Here is an 18,979-nt window from a genome sequence, read left to right as displayed (position 1 = left end):
CGTGAAAATGATAAACATTGATTTTAAAATACTTTCTTCTCGAAAGACGGACACTTTTTACAAAAGCAGCTAGAGATCCTTATCTTATATAAATTTCCTAAATCCTAAAGATTATACGAATCCATACAAAAACACGTTTGCAAAACGAATAGTAATATAATGAGGGGTTCATTACCTCCTGCCGCCGTTAGATGGCAGCAGCATGCAGGGCGCACAAAGTCGCAGCTGTTATTAGATTACTTTTCTACTTTTTGTTTTGCAACCATGTTTTTCTATGGATTCGTACAGTTTTTTGGATTTAGGAAATTTATAAGATGAGGATTTTGGCTGATTTTGTTAAAAGTGTTCGTGTTTCGAGAAAAAAGTATTTTAAAATCAATACTATTTCACGTTCAGAGTGATAATTAAAGCTCCCTTCAAAGAATTTCAGATACCGTTCGACACTCTTAATGAATGAATATAAAAACGAAACAAGAAAATAACTTCATTGTTAATAAATTTATATGAACCCAAATCTAAAATATCTATTACTTATCTATACGCATATAAGTATACATTAAAGAAATTCTGGTTCCTCATAAAATACTATTTTTAAATATTTAAAACTCAATTTGTTTTAAATTGGGCACGTAAGCTGATTTTAAAACCTATTGAGAAAAGTTTTTTATTCATCTTAGAAACATAATCAAAAAGAATTTTTAAGTGCCAATTCATTTTTATTTAAACCTCCTTCTGGCGCACCGTGTACTGACAAGTAATGGCGCAGTACTGGTACCCAGTATTGGCGCCAGAGTTGGCGTAACTTTGGGATGATAACATTTTACCAGTAGTGGCTACCAGAGTTGGCACCAGTACTGGTATCCACTACTGGTTCAGTACTGGCCGAGTACTGGCAGTTTTGTAATTTATTGTATTCGAAAAGAAAGCTTTAACTGTAACAGACACAGAAAATTAAAAGGCATTAAAATAAGCTGCAACGCTTATTATTTTAATCCAATTTTGCTTATTTTAATACTAAAATGGATTAAAATAAGCAAAATTGGATTAAAATAAGAAGCGTTGCAGCTTATTTTAATGCCTTTTAATTTTCTGTGGAGATAAGTTTCACTGCAATAGTGAAATCTCTGCTCCAGGTAATACTTTTTTGGTATACTTAGGAAAAAGTGTCTTAAATTTTTAGTAACCCAACACAAATTAAATATTAATTAAATTAGTCAACTAACTAATTAATATTTTATTATATAAAATCGAAAACACCAAGAATTTTTATTCTTTATTATAATATATATTGCAAATTATTATTTTAAAAAAATCAAAAAATAAATATAAAAATATGTTTATTATAAAACCAAAGTTTTTATAATATATAAAAATAGTTCAGTAAAAATAAAAATGTTTATAAAATAATTATAATGTACCTATATAATTATACAATTAGCTATTTAATTATTTTATTATTCACTTTAATTATTTGCATCAAAATAAATTTTTGAAAAACTTTTTTAAGAAAATAAAAATTGTTTTTTAATTTTTAACAAGTGTTGTCAAGAAATTTTTTTTAAATTTTTATTTTTAAAATTATTAATTTTTTTATAAAAAATTTTATTTATTTTTAGTTTGCTCGTTTAAAATTTTTTTTGGTTTATTGCATATCTGAAAACAATAAGAAAATCTTGCAAAATGTTTTAGACTTGGTCTCAGGAATCTTTTTGCTTAGGCACCGCAAGTTCTTCTTAACAAAGATATTCGCACAATTAAGACTAACATCAAGACATTTTGTCAGATTTACATATATAAGGGAAATCTTTATAGCTGGGACCAGAATTTGATCTGTTCTCTATGCAATATGAATGAGAGGGAAACTCTGGAACATGTTTTGTTTGATTGATTAAAATTTAAAAAAAAATCGGTCAATTATAAAAAATATTTGTATCTAATAAAATTCTTTAAAATACAATTTTTAACTAATGATTTTTATGGGAAATTCAACTCATTCACTGGAAAAAAATTATTTGATACAAATAATTAATTATTTATATGAAATAAATATATCCTTGAACTAAATAATTTTTATTTAGATCAATTGAATTTTGTTTCAAATACAAAAATTATTGTGTATAATAATTAAGTAACTGATTATTTGAATCAAAAAAAAAAAAATTTTTTCAGTGTAATAAAAATTGCAGAGAAATAAAAATTTTCTAAACTCTTGAAATATCGGTCTACAGTAATAAATTGCCCATCAATTAATATCTACTTTTTAAAGAGACAATATGACGTAAAAACAAATGTTGCATAACATAAAGTGTTATTGAAAAATATTTAATTGAAATATTGTTTTCTTTTTTTTTTTTTTTTTTTTTTAATCAAAAGGACTTTATTAATATTTTAATTTTCAGGGAATTCCAACGTTAATTATCGCTGTGGCAGGCATTGATGATGCAGCATCGGTTGCCATCTATGGAATCATCAAAAGTGTTATGTTTTCCCATGATGCACTTTGGTATCAAATTCTTCAGGGACCACTAGCCATTGTCGGTGGTCTTGGTTTTGGAATTCTCTGGGGATGGCTAGCAAAATATGTTCCTGAGAAAGGCGACGTAAGTTCCAATTTCTTTCATCGTTCAAATAATAAATATTTATATTTAAATAAAATATAAATATGCTTGAAAAGTTGCGAAAATAATTTAATTATTCAAAAAAAGGGAGTTTACTATTAAATTTAAAAATACTTTTGTAATTAATTTTTCAATTTAATAATAAACTCATTTTTCAATAATTTATTATTATTTTCGAAACTTTTCAAGCATTGAATATAATAAAATTTAAATTACTTTTAAATGAAAAAGAGTATAGTATAGAATAGTTTATAATTCATTATTTTTTTATTATAGCTGAATATAAAAAATACTCATAAAAAATGTTTTGATAAAAAAAAAATAAAAATCAAAGATAAATTTAATTGTTAAAAATTGTCTTTGTTTCGAAGAAATTTTCTATTTTAAATTAAAAAATTATTTCTTTGATTCGATATATAGGCAAAAATTTCTCTGCTTTAAAGCACATTTTTTTTTATTCAAAAAAAAAATTTATTTAAATCAAAGAAACTTTTTTCTAATCAAAAATTTTGTTTTTTATTTCAAAGAAAATTTTATTTTTTTAATTAAACCAGATGAAACAAAAGAAGTTAAAGAAACAGATTTTTCTTTAAAGTAACAAAAACATTTTTCTAAGTGTATATATATATAATTGTAGGTTAGATAAAAAATCCGTTTATGAAAATCAATTGTAGATTTTGTGACGTACATTTGGAAAAAAAAGAATAAAATAATATATATACTTCACTATGTTCACTTCGAGTTTGTCGGCAATATATAAAATATTTTTATTTACGTCAATAGAATATATTGCAAATATGTGGCGATTCCAGATGTCACTCGTTCTCTCAACACAAAAAAAAAAGAAATACGTATAGAGCTCTATCCGATTTAATGCCGCGAGAATCGACAGACCGAAATGTTGGATTTGAGCAAATCCAAATAATCCAAAACAAATGGATTTCGCAGGATTGTATTTGAAACAAGAAAGTTAATTACGAAATCATTAATAAATGACAAAATTATATATAAAATATGTTATTTTTTTTTAAATATTACAATTTATAATTTAATATATTAATGAATATTACCACAGAAAAGAGATTTTAAAGTGAGATTTAAAAATAAGTTACTTGACACAGAAAGGATAATTTTTTTTTTTTTTTAGAATAAGACAGGACATTTTTCAAAGTGAGAATAACGACTAAAACATTTGAAACGAACTTTCACATGCAGAAAAACTTCAATTTTCAACTCGACGACTGATAATAATGAGCTTGAATAAAAAAAAAAGTTTCTAGGTATATAAAAGTTAAAAATTTTTTTTTGCAAAAAATTTCATTGAAAAAAAATTCTTTTTATTAATTTTTTTTTTACAAAAATTTGCATCAATTATTATCAGAAATTAAATTTTTGTTAATAGAAATTTCTATATTAAAATGCAATAACAAAATGTACAACTAAGAGTTAGGTATATATGCCTACTCGATAAAGTAGATAATTTTCTTTATTGAATTATTAAATCAATTTGGTTGTGACATTTAAGAGGGGAACTCTCGTATTAAACTCAACAAATCGAATTCAATGATTTATAACGAAATGAATTCAAGCAACTAGATTTCAATGAAATTTAGGGTGGATTATATATATATATATATATAAAGCATTTCTTGAAATTAACTCACCTTTTCATAATTAATGAAGCGTTGATGTCATTATACGTGAGAGAGTTAATGAGTGTAGAGTTATAATTCTTTTCTATTAAAATAATAGTTTTGCACATTTTTTAATCTTTTTGAAGAACTTCATATAAAAAAAAATTGGGACGCATGATTATGTTCTAAAAATCATTAATTAGAATTTTCATTTTATGGAATTTTATTTGTCATAATTATTATTGAGCCGAATTTTTATTTGTTCGAATTTTTATTTGTTAGAATTTTTCTTTGCTCGAATTTTCATTTAACATAATAGGGCATTTTAAAGAATTTTCATTCGGTAGAATTTCATTGTATTTTTAGTCAACTAAAAAATCATTTAACAGATTTTCTAATTGATAGAATTTTCATTTGTCCGAAATTGTAAATGGCTAAACAAACAATCGACAGAAAGATTTAGGAGCGATTTTTAAAATTAACCAATCACAATTTTATGGATAATTTTTGATTGGTTGAATTTAAAAAAATCGCGCCGAAATCTTTCTGTCGATTGTTTATTCGGACATTTGCAATTTCGGACAAATGAAAATTCCATCATTTAGAAATTCTGTTATATTATTTTTCGGTTTGGTAAAAATTCTCTAGTATGAAAACTCGGTTACATGGAAATTATACCAAATAATAATTCGAGCAAATAAAAATTCTGACAAATAAAAATTCGAATAAATAAAAATTTTGTAATACAGAAAATCGGTTTGATGAAAATTCTGCAAAATACTAATTTGAACAAATAAAAATTCGGCTCAAAAATAATTATGACAAATAAAATTCCATAGAATGATAACTAATGATTTTTAGAACATAATCATGTGTCACAAAAAATTTACAAAATACAATGTTTAAAAAAAAATTAATGAATAAAAATCCAAAAATTAGAAAATAAATTAAAAAAAAAAAAATAATTTTAAAGGTTTGATTTCTAAATTAATAAAATAAATTTAGATAATAAATTAAATTAATAAATTTTTGTTTTCACCAAATTTTTACTGAAAAGGACACTGGCGATCAGTGTCGAAACTTATAGTTTATAAAATTGTGAAATCAGAAAATTTTGAATTTTTTGAAAATATATATTAAATACTGAATGATTTGGCAAAATTCGGATTTAAAAAAAAAATTTTAATCTACTTTTTTTTTAATTTTTATTGAAGAAAAGTATATAATTTTTCCGGTTAATATAAATATGTATGTGTGTGAGCATAGAAAATTGGCAGAAAATTGGCATACAAACTTTGAAAGTTGTATATATATAGTGGAAATAAGATGAATAAAAATGAAAACATCGAGTTGATGCTTTTGGCCATCGAGGTAGCGTGGAATGGCAGTAGAGGGACAAAAGAGAAATTGATTCGTCGCAATTTGCTTCCGTTTCGACAAAGTGGCTCGTTCGAGGCAAAAGGGCTAGAAGAGAGAACAAAGGAAAGGACGCCAAAAGAGAGAAAGATAGGAACTGGGCTAACGGGTCAGTTGGCATCAGCCATCTGCAGCTATTTTACTCGAAAATAGAAGGAAATCTCGGAAACTTGTTGGAACCCTATGTGAAATCTCTCTTTTTATCTCTTCTACCTCACACGGCTGATAATTCTGGTGTCAAATGCGAAATTTTCCTCAAACCTTTTATATATATATATGCTTAATCAAAAGAAAACAAAAAATTTTGCTGTCATATTTTTAAAATAAAAAAAAAAGTAATGCAGAAAACTATTTTAAAAAAAACTTAATAATTGGCACGACAAAATTTACTGCAAAGTATTTTTTTTTAATTTCCTTTTGTTTAAATTATGTACACTGAAAAAAAAATTTATTTGATTCAAATAACCAATTACTTGACTATTATCAAATAAATATTTTCTTGAATCAAATAATTTTTATTTGAGTCAATTAAATGGTATTTGCCTTTCAAGTAAAGAAATTATTGGTTTGAATATAATTTATTTAATTCAAATAAAAATTATTTTGTTCAAGTAAATATTTATTTGATAATAGTCGCAGGAAACTGATTATTTGAATCAAATAAATTTTTTTTCAATAGGAATGGATTTTGTACAAATTTTGAATGTCACAACCTAGTTTATCAATATTGTTAAATAATAACAGTAACAATAATATTAATAAATGAAATAAGTTCGAATAACCAAAAAACCGAATTTCTCAAAGTTCGAATAATCAAAAGATAGAATTGTTAAAAATTCGAATATTTGACTGATCGAATGTTTGAATTACCAAAAAATGAAATTTCTTAAATTTCAAATAATCAGAAAATCGAATTGTCAAAAGTTCGAATTATTAAAAAAAAAGAATTGTTAAAATTTCGAATTATCAGAAGAGAGATAATCATATCGATTTAAAATTTGAATTTTTAGAAATTCAATCTTTTGGTAATTCGATCATTTAACAATTTGATAAACGAGGTTATTCTACTTTATGAAATTCGATCTTTTGATAATTTGATATTTTGAGATTTATGTAAAAATAAAGCAACTCAAATATATTTATTTAAATATATATAATTTAAATTATTTGGAGGTTAGGTTTCTGTTCTCCTGTGATTTCAAAAAAAGATCGTTAATTTTTTTTATACATTGAAAATGAAATCAATGATAACAAAATAATATCTAACTTTAACATCTACAGATATTAATTTTTAATATCTAGATACCTGTTCCTATATTCAAAAATAAATGTATTGACTTTTAACATCTAGATATTAATGATAAAACCTATAATTTTACATAAAGGAAATAATAGAATATTTATCAAAAAAAAAAAAAAAAAAAAATCCACGCACAGAATTATCATTAAATTTTTTCCTTTCATAAAATTGATAACAAGTAACTCTCGATGAAATAAATTTTAAATTTAAAGTTGGAAAATGCGAATGAGAAAAAACGTATACAACTGAAAGTAGTTACAATTCAAATCAAACTTTGCTTTGAGACATACTACTCTATGCGAAAACAAAATTAAGTCTATATATATATATATATATATATATATATAGACTATAATTCTTATAGAGGATATGAATTTCACATGGCACAAACGAAGTCTCAATCTCTTGCTGGAAGCCATTTTCGATGAAAAATCGATAATCTGAGAAGCGAAACCTTCGATGCTCTGCATCGTCCTATATGTTGAATACAAGAAGATCACATTCCAGGAAAAAGGATAGCATCTGCAATCCTGAATATGCAAGTGTGGAGCACGGCAAAGACAGAAAACGAGGAAAACAAAGTTTAGAAGAGACAAATAAAAAGAAAAGAAGGCCGACGAAAGAAAATGGAAAAATAAAACAAAAGAAAAAAGAAAGAAAGAAAGAAAGAAACAACTTTAAAAATGTATATTATCTACACTGACACACACGCGAGCAATAATTCAAATTGTCATTGTTTTGTAAAGATATAAATAATATAATACAACAATAGAAACCACTAGATTGCAAATCATAAAGGATACTCGAACACCTGTAATAATCGAATTCAGCGTTATAAATTTATTCGAGTTGAAAAACGATATGAAATTCCTCTCAATAAATTTACCGCATATCATTGATTTGTCGCGTTTCACGCGAGCGTATTATATATATATATATATATGCATAACATACAAATTGTTATTTTATATTAATTCTCACTTTTACCCAAGCAAAAATTTACAACCGGCACAGTGTTGCGCCAGTACTGGCAATTACTGGCAAAGTACTGACCGCCAATATTGAACCAATACTGGCATATGTTTGGGATGATAACGTTTGTTAATAGTGGTCATTAGTAATGGCTTAGTACTGGTTCAATACTGGAATTTAGCAGTAATTCTGCACTGAAAAAAGGGTTTGGTATTGACAACCAAACGTTTGGTTGGTATTTAAGCAACCAAAATTTTTTTGTTGAATCGACAAAATTTTGGTTGTCCTAATAAAACTTTAGTTAGGACAACAAAAATCCTATTTTTCTAATTTTGGTTGTGTCAAACAAATTTTGGTTGAGACAATTAAAATTTTGTTGATTCAACAAAAAAATTCTGGTTTGCTTAAATACCAACCAAACGTTTGGTTGTCAATACCAAACTCTTTTTTTTCAGTGTGTATTTTGCCAGTACGGGCAAAATTATAGTAACCAGTAATAAGCCAGCACTGGTAGATATTCAAAATTCAGGGTTCTTTTTGCTTTTTACATTAATTGAGCAGCTGAATCGAAGAACCAACTCTTCGCTCGAACCGCACGCGCTCATAGCATTAACTATTAATAATAATAATAAATTATTATAATAACTTTTAAATTGTTATTTTTTTATATTAACATTTTACTCTTGATTTTATTATTCAAATAATTTCTTCAAATATTATAATATAAATATTTATTTGTATTTCTTTAAATTACCGAAATTGAATGAAATTATTGGTTAAAATAGAGTTTATTTGATTCAAATATATTTTTTCAGTGTAAGAAAAATAATTTGAGAACTTCATTAATTATGTATTTTTTTTATTAAAAAGTTTTAATATTAAATTTAAATTTCATAATTCCGTTAACGAACGCATTGTAGTAATCGAAAAGAAGTATTAAAATAATTTTTAAAAAAATATGTAGGTGAATGCGCCAGTGCTCGTCACCTTAAGACTAAATCCATTTTTAAAAGAAGTAATAATTAATCTTAGAGACAACATTGATAAATAAAACAAATTTTATCGTTTAAAGTAGAGTTTCTAGAAGAGAACTGTTATTAATTTTGATAATATTAAATTATAGGTTATATTTATTTGTAAATTAATGTTAAAAATATCTAAATGCTTTAGTAATCGGCAGGTCGGTTCAGTGTTCGTCACTTGTGTGCCTTAGTTACCGTCAGGTACGTTTAAGATGGTATTTAAACAAACAGCTTTTATCTGACGAACACTAAAACATTAGGCTTTGTCATTCAATTGCTTCAGTTATCGTCATCAAATTAGATAGAAAGTATTTTTATTTTACAAGCAGATATTACCTGACGAATACTAAAATTTACTACCATTAATATGTATAGAATTAAGTATTGCAAAGAAATAACAGTTTTTTTAACGTTATACTATTAGAATATGCGATTACTTTAGTCCAGGTCAATTTTCAGTGTTCGTCAGTCGCGACGACTTTACAAGCAATACGTAAATAAATGTTTCAGTCGTCGTCATTGCTATTTTAAACGAAATTTATGAAAATAAAAGTACTAAAAAACATAATTAAACAATAATAGTGATATTGACAAATACAATAAGCATAAACTTACTTTATAAAATGCAATGGTTTTGAACCTGCAATGTTTTTAATTTCTCGTGTTTTCTTAACATCAAATTTAACGATTTCGCTACATCGAATTACGTTCACATACCTACCACAAAAAAATTAATAATTTTCAATTGAAAATGAATTATGAGCGAAAACAATAGTTGCTATTCAATATTGCAATATATAAACTTACTAAAAATCTTATAATTTGATCCATAAAACGACCATGAGTCTTATTTTTAGGTAATATTGTGAATAGTTGACGAGGACTAACGCACTGACGAGCACTGGCACATTCACCTTATGTAAATTTAATTTCTAACCAACAAAAATACACAATTTTCACGTCTATGAAGTTGGCGTCGACGCTCAACGTCGAAAATTATTTTTCACGGGACCAAAAATAACAAATCATTTTTAACCCTTTCAGTGTCACTGACGCCTATAGGCGTCATGACTTAGACTGGGCACCAGTGTCAGTGACGCCTATGACCAAAACCCAAGTAGAAATATCCGTGGCTCGCCGTAATTAAACACCGGCATGGTACTGATCCAATACTGGCTGTCGGTATTGACTTTCAGTACTGGCAGTGTACTGACTAATACACCGAATCAGTACTATGTCGGAGGTAAAAAAATATTAAAACCAGTACTGGCAGTACACTGTCATTCACACCGAATCAGTACTATGTCGGTGATAAAAAAACATTAAATGAAAAAGTCTTTAAATTATTTCAATAGGTAGAAAACGATGATTTTTTATTTAAAAAAATGTATATTAATTTCTTTCGAATACTTTCCCTCAAAATTTTGGATGTAATTGTAATGTATTATTATATACCTATGTAAAATATATTTATGTTTTTTTAGTTATTTTAATACTCATTGAAATATGTGCATTAAGTTATTTATCATGCATACAATAACAATAAGTTGAGAATTTTTTTCTAATAGTTTTAAAAATAAAGCAAATGTAATTTTTTCACTGTAATTTTTAAATATTATTAATAATTAAATATTAAATTTAAAAAATTTTTCACCATTCATATTTTACAGTCGTCTTTTATTAACTTATTTTTAATTATGTAATTTATCAATCATTTTTGTCTGTTTTAATATTATTTACGGTAAAAATAATTTATTAAAAATATTTAACTGAAATTGATATCCAGTTTTATTTCATTAAATCTTTGTAAAAATTGAAAAAATTTTATGAGTTTAAAAAATTTAAGAATAAATTCATTTTATTTTCGTGATCAATAGATAATACAAACTTTGAAATCAAAACTTTTGTATTAGGTGAACTACTTCAAGTCAGCACTTCAAGCCAGCGCGGCTGTGCGGTATGCGTATCTGACTTGCGTTCTAAGGGTTTAGGGTTCGATCCCCCATGCGTGCGAGATTTTTCGTTCTTAGTTTTAAGTGTTATAAGTACAATATTTGTTCATGTGTAATATCAATTATTAAATAATTATTAAATTAAGTATAAGTGCAAAGTAAAAAAAATTAAATATTATGAATTTAAAAAAATAAAAAAATTTACAACACAAATTATTTTTTGTAAAATAATTTATTAAAAATAAAATAATTTAATTAATATAAATGATAATTATTATTTTAATTATTTATTGTTAATAATATTTTATATATTCTAAATAACATTAACTATTATTGGCTTCACATTACCTGTTCGTGGTAAAAATGGGAGTAATAAGCTAATAAGGATGAAATTTGCATTGAAAAGCGTGTTTTAGCATTTTGTAAAAAAGTGAGATTTTAAGTCCGGATGAGTACTTTGCCAGTATTATGCCAGTATTATTCTAGTACTACGTTAGTACTGGTGAGCGGGACAAAATCAGTACTGGACAGCGTTACCAGCCAGGGTTGGTCCACTACTGGCCCAGTACGGCAGTCAGTACCGTTATACTGACTGGCAGTGTTGGGTCAGTACTATGCCAGTGGCACATTTCTACTTGGGAATCATCGTAATCAGCGACCCCAAAAACCCCCGAGTAACGATTTTCAGGCAAATTGGATCGATTTTTGAAATCTACATTTTTCTTGACACTGTGGTGGTCAGATTTTTGTACCTTAGCCTGACACTGAAAGGGTTTAAAAAGTTTTGGGTTCACATAATACCTTAAAAAGTATTTCTTAAGGCATTACATATTTGGACCGAAAATCTTTTAAAAAATAATAATTTGATATTTTTGGTCCTGTGAAAAATAATTTTCGGCGCTGAGCGTCAACGCCAACTTCATGGAGGTCAATTTTGATAATTTTTCTGGATACTGGCATTCGGTATTGAATTAATACTGACCGAGTACTGGTTTGCCATTACTGTCTCAATAATACTGGCACAGTATTGGAAAATACTGGCATGCCGGTATTGGCTTACCAGTATTGGCGCAGTACAAAATTTAATCCATATCAGTACTGAACCAATACTGGTAAGCCAACTGTCGGCCAGCCATAGTATTGGTGCATGATTGCGCCTGTTGTCAATATCGGCGTTTGACAGAAATTTTTGCTTGGGTAGTGCAATGACTGTATTTTAAATTTAAGATTGTAAATCTGTAAATTTGAATTGAAAAAAAAAATTATAAAATTTTCCAATATCTATTTTTTTTTTAAATCTTTGCAATTTAAGCAGTAATAATTTTGTTTGAATGTTACAGCCATTTATGGTGCCCATGAGAGTACTAATGCTGTTAGGAGGTGGACTGCTTGCAGTATTTGGAAGTGAACGAATTGAACTAGGAGGTGCTGGTCCTTTGGGCGTAGTAGCAGCAGCTTTTGTGAGCTGCTATTTTTGGGAACAACAAGGCTGGGAAGTGGAAGACGTGAGTTTCTTTACATTAACGTTTATGGCAAACGGACAAAGAGAAAAAAAATCAAAAAATTTTATTTATGTTTGTATTTACACTCTAATGTTACACGAAAATAAAAATTATATTGGCCGTTTGGGGAATTGAACACGGGATCGATGTATGTACATAAATTGGGAACGCTAACCAACCTACTACGGTATCACAGAAAAAAAAACTGGACTCATTTCTCTTGCACCTCATTATGAGATGTGCATCAAAATTAGTTAACAGCCAACTTCAAGTTACTCAAAATGAACCTAGCAAAAAATTTGAAACTAATAAATTCTGATTAGTTTATAGAGTTTTTTGTTCGGTTTTTCATGTACTTTACAATGCCGCAAAAACCTAATTTTTTTGAATTATATTTTTAATTTTTTTCACAAGCCCAATGTTATCCCATTTTTACATTTATACAATTTTGTTGGAAAGAATCACAGCCCTTAAAAAAATTATGAATCATTAGTCCAATAAATTCATCATAAAATAATAATTCGTCAAATGTATTTAAAACAAATATAAGTTAAAAAATTATTTTTAAATAACGAAGAATTAAATTAATTTTCTAAATTATAAATTATTGTACGTGATAAATTTTCGAGAAATATTTCCCTAAAATTGCAGTAAGTTTGTATTTTTGCGCCAAAAATATCGCAAACTAAAGTGCTATTTGGGTTTTCAGTGCATTTTTCTTCATTCTATATAAAAACTGCAGTGAATTTGATAAGAATGATTGAACGAAAAATTATTTCTGTGAATAAAAGATAAAAATACAAATGAAACTTTATAAATCAAGGTTTATTTTTAAAGAAAACCAAACTTATAGAAGAATATTTATATATATATATATACATATGTATATATTCACAAATTCCTTCTTCATTGCAGTAAGATTCATCATTTGCTTAAGGAAATCTTTAGGTTACATATACACCAAAGTTACATGTATATATCCTTCCAACAGAATGATAATTTATGATAACCTTCGTGCAGACGATAGGAGACGAAATCCTTCTTGTACGTGAGAGAAAACAGTAACTTTTCAAGTTTAGAAACTGCGAAAGCTGTCTTGCGTAAGTTGAATAAATCCTACGTCCATGACGCTTATTTCTCTACTTCTTTTGAATTTATTCTTGAATTGAAAAAAAAAATTCCTTTTTGTCAAATAATTTTAATATAAAAGTTTTTAAAATTTTCAAAATATGTAAACGATAATTTTATATCAATATTATATGTATGAATGAAATGATTTAAATATATATAATATATCTAAATCTATATAGATAATAATTGAGATTTTATCTCATCGTTTCCTATGGGAACAAGATTGATGATGTACTGATCTTTTCACTTCGAGTCTTGTGTGTCTTCTTGTGACTTTTGCCAAGTATCAATTATCTTTTTTATTCGCGGGTTTTTCGTTTTTACAGCTTTGAAATATCGGCAATACACTTTCGTGTCAATCTATCATCCACGACTAAGCTCTTGTGACATATTCGTGGCTTCTTCCCCTCAAGTATAAGGTTTCGAAACATACAGCATCTTTGCGCATTTTAGCAAAAGCGTCTTCGAACTTTTTCTATATAGAAAAAAAAATAAACTTGGTTCATTTCTTATGTGTCGTAAAAGATGCGTCATAACTATAACGTCATTTGGTAATGACTGAAAATCGTTTTAAAGAGAACTGATATACGTAACTTTTCAATAGTTCTATTCTTTTTGAGCTGGATTAGTGGATTTTGATTCAATTACACATCTTTCAATTTAAGTTTTATTTAAAATTTTACATGGTTTATGAAATAAAGGGAAGCATAATTATGTTCTAAAAATCATTAGTTAGAATTTTCATTTTATAGAATTTTATTTGACATAATTCATTTTGAGACAAATTTTTATTTGTTCGAATTAGTATTTTGCAAAATTTTCATCTAACCGAAAATTCAATTCAAAGAATTTTTATTTTTTTCGAAATTGCAAATAGTCGAACAAACAATCAACAGAAAGATTTCGTTGCGATTTTTAAAATCAACCAATCACAATTTTATGGATAATTTTTGATTGGTTGATTTTCTTTCTTTCTGTCGATTGTTTGTTCGACCATTTGCAATTTTGGATAAGGTAAAAGTACCCATTATGGGACAATTTATAAAATTTCACCTATTATGGGACAAACTTCGAAAACATTAATTTGGGACCTGAAAATTAAAAAAAGTAAACCGAAAAATATTTGCCTTAATAAAACACATATTTTATTTCACAGAAATAAAATAATATATAAGCTAAAAATTAATTGAAATTTTTAAAAAATTAGTTTATTGCGTAATGTCAAAAAATAGAAAACATCGTTCATGATTTCAGCAAAATTTCTTAAACCCTGTGACTTATTATTGATTTGTTCTACAAAATTAAGACTATAATGTGTTATGTATAAGTGATCAAACAATTCGTTTTTTATTCTAGAATCTATTTTAAAAATGACATAATTTAAATTTAATTAATTATTTGAGAAACATAAGTGTCTTATAATAGGTTCATAATTTTATACGTGTCTGTAATTATGAAACGGCAAAAGGCTTTGTCTCAAATCAAGGTACACTTTTAAAACTCTGATCCTATTGTGAGACACGTCAGTTTTTTGATTTATTTAAAGAATCTCTCATTATAATTTTTCTTAAGGATCATTGTTTATTTATTTTAATTATACAATATATAAATAAACAATAATAAATAATTAAAAGTTAAAAATAATTAATTGAATCCAACATAACCTCCAAATATTGTTTGCACACAATTTAAGCTGTACTTGTTTATATATTTCATGTACATTAGTACAAAAAATGACCGCTAGAGGACAGCAGCAGACGGCTCATAAATTTTTTCTTATTTTATTTTTTATTTTTATTATAACCGTATATTATATTAAATATTTAATTTATTGTACGCAAGTGAAAATACAACTTAGTACCATTATAATTATGCAAATTAATTGACATTATAGTAACAATTTGTTCAGTGTCCCATAATAGGAACCGCATTGAGGGGACAAAGGTGCACTATAAAATTCATGTCTCATAATGGGTACAAATTTTTTATTTATACAATTTTATTAATAATTTATTATTTCAACATAAAAATGCTACCAAAAACACTGTTTTAACAACCAGAGACATACGCAATTCTAATGCAGCAAAAAATTTCGTGTTTCTTAAAATAATGGTTTAGATACACTTAGGGCCAGTTTCATCAACTCCGGTTAAAAGTTAATCAGCGATTAAATCCCTAACCGACCAATCATGAGCGTTTAAATTGGCTTTAATCGCTGATTAACTTTTAACCATAGTTGGTGAAACCGGACCTAAATCTCAAAAACTGTCAAAACAACCATCACAGAAAATTAAAAGGCATTAAAATAAGCTGCAACGCTTATTATTTTAATCCAATTTTGCTTATTTTAATCCATTTTGGTATTAAAATAAGCAAAATTGGATTAAAATAATAAGCGTTGCAGCTTATTTTAATACCTTTTAATTTTCTGTGATACCATAATGGGTACTTTTACCTTAAATGAAAATTTTATCAATGAGAAATTCTGTTAAATGATTTGTTGGTTAAGCAAAAATTCTGTAGTATGAAAAATCGATTATATGGAAATTATATCAAATAATAATTGGAACAAATGAAAATTCATCTGAAAGAATAAAATGAAAATTCTATGCAATGAAATTCTACACAATAAAAATTCTTTAAAATGCCCTATTATGTTAAATGAAAATTCGAGCAAATAAAAATTCTAACAAATAAAAATTCAAACAAATAAAAATTCTTTGAAGTGAATTTTGGGTTATATAAAAATTCTGTAATATAGAAAATCGTTTTGATGAAAAATCTGCAAAATACTAAATTCGAACAAATAAAATTTCGACTCAAAATTAGTTATGACAAATGAAATTCCATAAAATGAAAATTCTAACTAATGATTTTTAGAACATAATCATAATCATAAATATTGATTCATTTAATTATTACTATCAATGCTATACAGAAATAAAATGATGACTAAACTTGCAATAAATTAAATTAATTTTGTAAAACTAGGGTAACGGGTACAGTGACAAACGCACCCAGGACATACTTTATCGGAATTTATTAAAAATTTAGTTAAAAAATAAATAAAGCAAATTGTTTGAGTTTAATTTTCTAGAAAGTAAAATATTGAGGAAAATATAAACATATAAAATTTTGTGTCAACTGTATCAGTTTCTAAATATTGTATATTAATTAGTTTATTAGTGATATTTAATTCAATATCATAATTTTTATAATTATTATCGTTTTTAATAGCAGGTGTCGTTCACTGTCAGAGTGTCAGACACTGTATATTTTACTGAAGAAAAACCTGAGTTTTTTTAAAAACTATTTTCGATCACATCTAACTCTAAAAGTATATAGTAAATTTAGGAATTTTCGCCAAAAGAAAAAAATAATTGAAAAAAAGAAGAGAAAAATAATTATTTTATTCCAATGAGAAATGAAAATAAAACATTCGTGACAACGAATTCCACATATTATAATTAAATCTACTTGTTTTATAGCCGGTACTTTATCTTCATCTTTGACGGATGTTCTCAATTTACCTTTAAATTATTACAGAGTTCCATTATAATGATCTTGATTTGCGAATCATATAAGATTTTCTAATCCTTGAAATAAATACGATTAGAAGGCAAAATCTATTTAAAGTGTTTCAAAATAAAACTACTCATTGTTTATATTTGTTTGTATAATTAATTATTCATGGAATAAAATTTAATTCTTCCTCTTTACAATTGCCTTTATACAATAAATTGTTACACATTGTTATATATCGAAAAAAAAGATATTGATGTGATATATTAAAAATTAATTGTTTTAAAATATTTATATAATATTATTTTAATAATAATATTATATTACATATAAAATAATATAAATTTCCTCTTTATATGTTCAGTGTTCTTTTTTTTATTATTTATACTTTATTCAAAAACAGATATTTAATATATAGGAGACCCATGAATAATGCCTAAAATAAATTTGTTATAATTTTTATTTGATAGAATTTTCTTTTAGACGAATTTATATTTGTTCGAATTATTCTTTGATATATGGAATTTCCATTAAACCGATTTTTCATATTGCAGAATTTCTACTTAAGCGAAAATTCATTTAACAGAATTTCTATTTAATCGGATTTTAATTTCACAAAACTTACATTTGTTCGAATTAATTGCAGTCGGAAACTTTTAGGCGCGAATTTAGAAATTAACCAGTCAGAAATTCTATAAAATAATAATTCGAACAAATGAAATACGCTTCAAAAAAGAAAATGCTATGAAAAAAGGAAATTCTGCTAAATAAAAATTCGTTTAAATGGCTATTTTGTTGAATGAAATATTCACCAAATAGAAATTCTGACAAATAAAAATTTAATCAAATAGAAAATCTAACATATTAATTTTAAACATTATTCATATTTTCTTTCTTATAAATGTTTACTATACATGTGTAAAAAAACATTTTAAGGCTATTTGATCCTATTACTCCCAAAGGAATTTTATGAAAGAAAGCACTTATAAGTTATATTGCAAAGCAATTTATAAAAAAGGTATTTTCATTTGCGCACGTGAAGGCAGGGAATGTTTGTCCCAAAGGATCTCTACAGATCCCGTAGGCACTTGGGAAACTCTACTAAGGAAATATAGTACTTTTGTACTTGGGTTATATATACATATATATACATACTATACTGTTCATTATTGTGAATAGACACAATACTATTTTCAAGAGAAAAAGCAATGAAACGAGACGATATGTTCAACTATATTTTATTATTAGCAAAATTAATAAGATTCACACTATTTTTTATTTTAAGTTTAAAAAAATATAATAAGAGTTGACATTGATGTCTTCTAAATCAGAAACATGTTATTTGGTCATAAATGAAATTATAAAGAAGATGTGTATCTTTTTTTCTAAAATCTTTTTTAAAAAATTATTTTTTAAACTATTTAGTAACTAAAAAAATTTTTTTGTTTCTGAAGTGCATTGTTCCATCACAGAAAATTAAAAGGCATTAAAATAAGCTGCAACGCTTATTATTTTAATCCAATTTTGCTTATTTTAATACCAAAATGGATTAAAATAAGCAAAATTGGATTAAAATAATAAGCGTTGCAGCTTATTTTAATGCCTTTTAATTTTCTGTGAGGTCGGTATAGTAAAATTAACTTTCTTAAGGTAGTAAAAACAAGTGGAATTGTAGTCAACTCAAAATTTGAAGAGTAGTAAATCCAACTACTATTCACCAGTTATATGAAATGTACACTGGGAGACCTTTTGCACCGCATCAGAACTACGTGTGTGACTGCAGCGCCATACACTATAGATTTTGGTGCGCTGCACGGAAAGAAATTTAGTAGCAATATTTGATAAATCTGATAGGAAATTTTAGTATTCTCTTTTTCAAACGCGGAATATTTGGGTTTGATAACGAAAAT

At 26.1% G+C, this 18,979-nt stretch overlaps 1 protein-coding gene across 1 annotated transcript in view; it reads left to right on the top strand.

Moving 5' to 3' along the window:
- The window catches only part of LOC127279787 (neuroligin-1-like), a 104,717-nt gene that overhangs the window by 79,553 nt on the left and 6,185 nt on the right, over positions 1-18,979 (top strand). The window contains exons 10-11 of the mRNA XM_051302356.1: positions 2,400-2,600; positions 12,255-12,419. Coding sequence (XP_051158313.1) covers positions 2,400-2,600; positions 12,255-12,419 — 366 coding nt within the window. The remainder of the gene's footprint in view (positions 1-2,399; positions 2,601-12,254; positions 12,420-18,979) is intronic.

Source organism: Leptopilina boulardi, unplaced genomic scaffold (genome assembly GCF_019393585.1).
Source record: "Leptopilina boulardi isolate dan_hultmark-lab unplaced genomic scaffold, ZJU_Lbou_2.1 LbouV2_223, whole genome shotgun sequence".
NCBI classification, from domain to species: Eukaryota; Metazoa; Arthropoda; class Insecta; order Hymenoptera; family Figitidae; genus Leptopilina; species Leptopilina boulardi.
The sequence above is the reverse complement of the archived record's forward strand: the minus strand, read 5'-3'. Positions and strand labels throughout refer to the sequence as shown.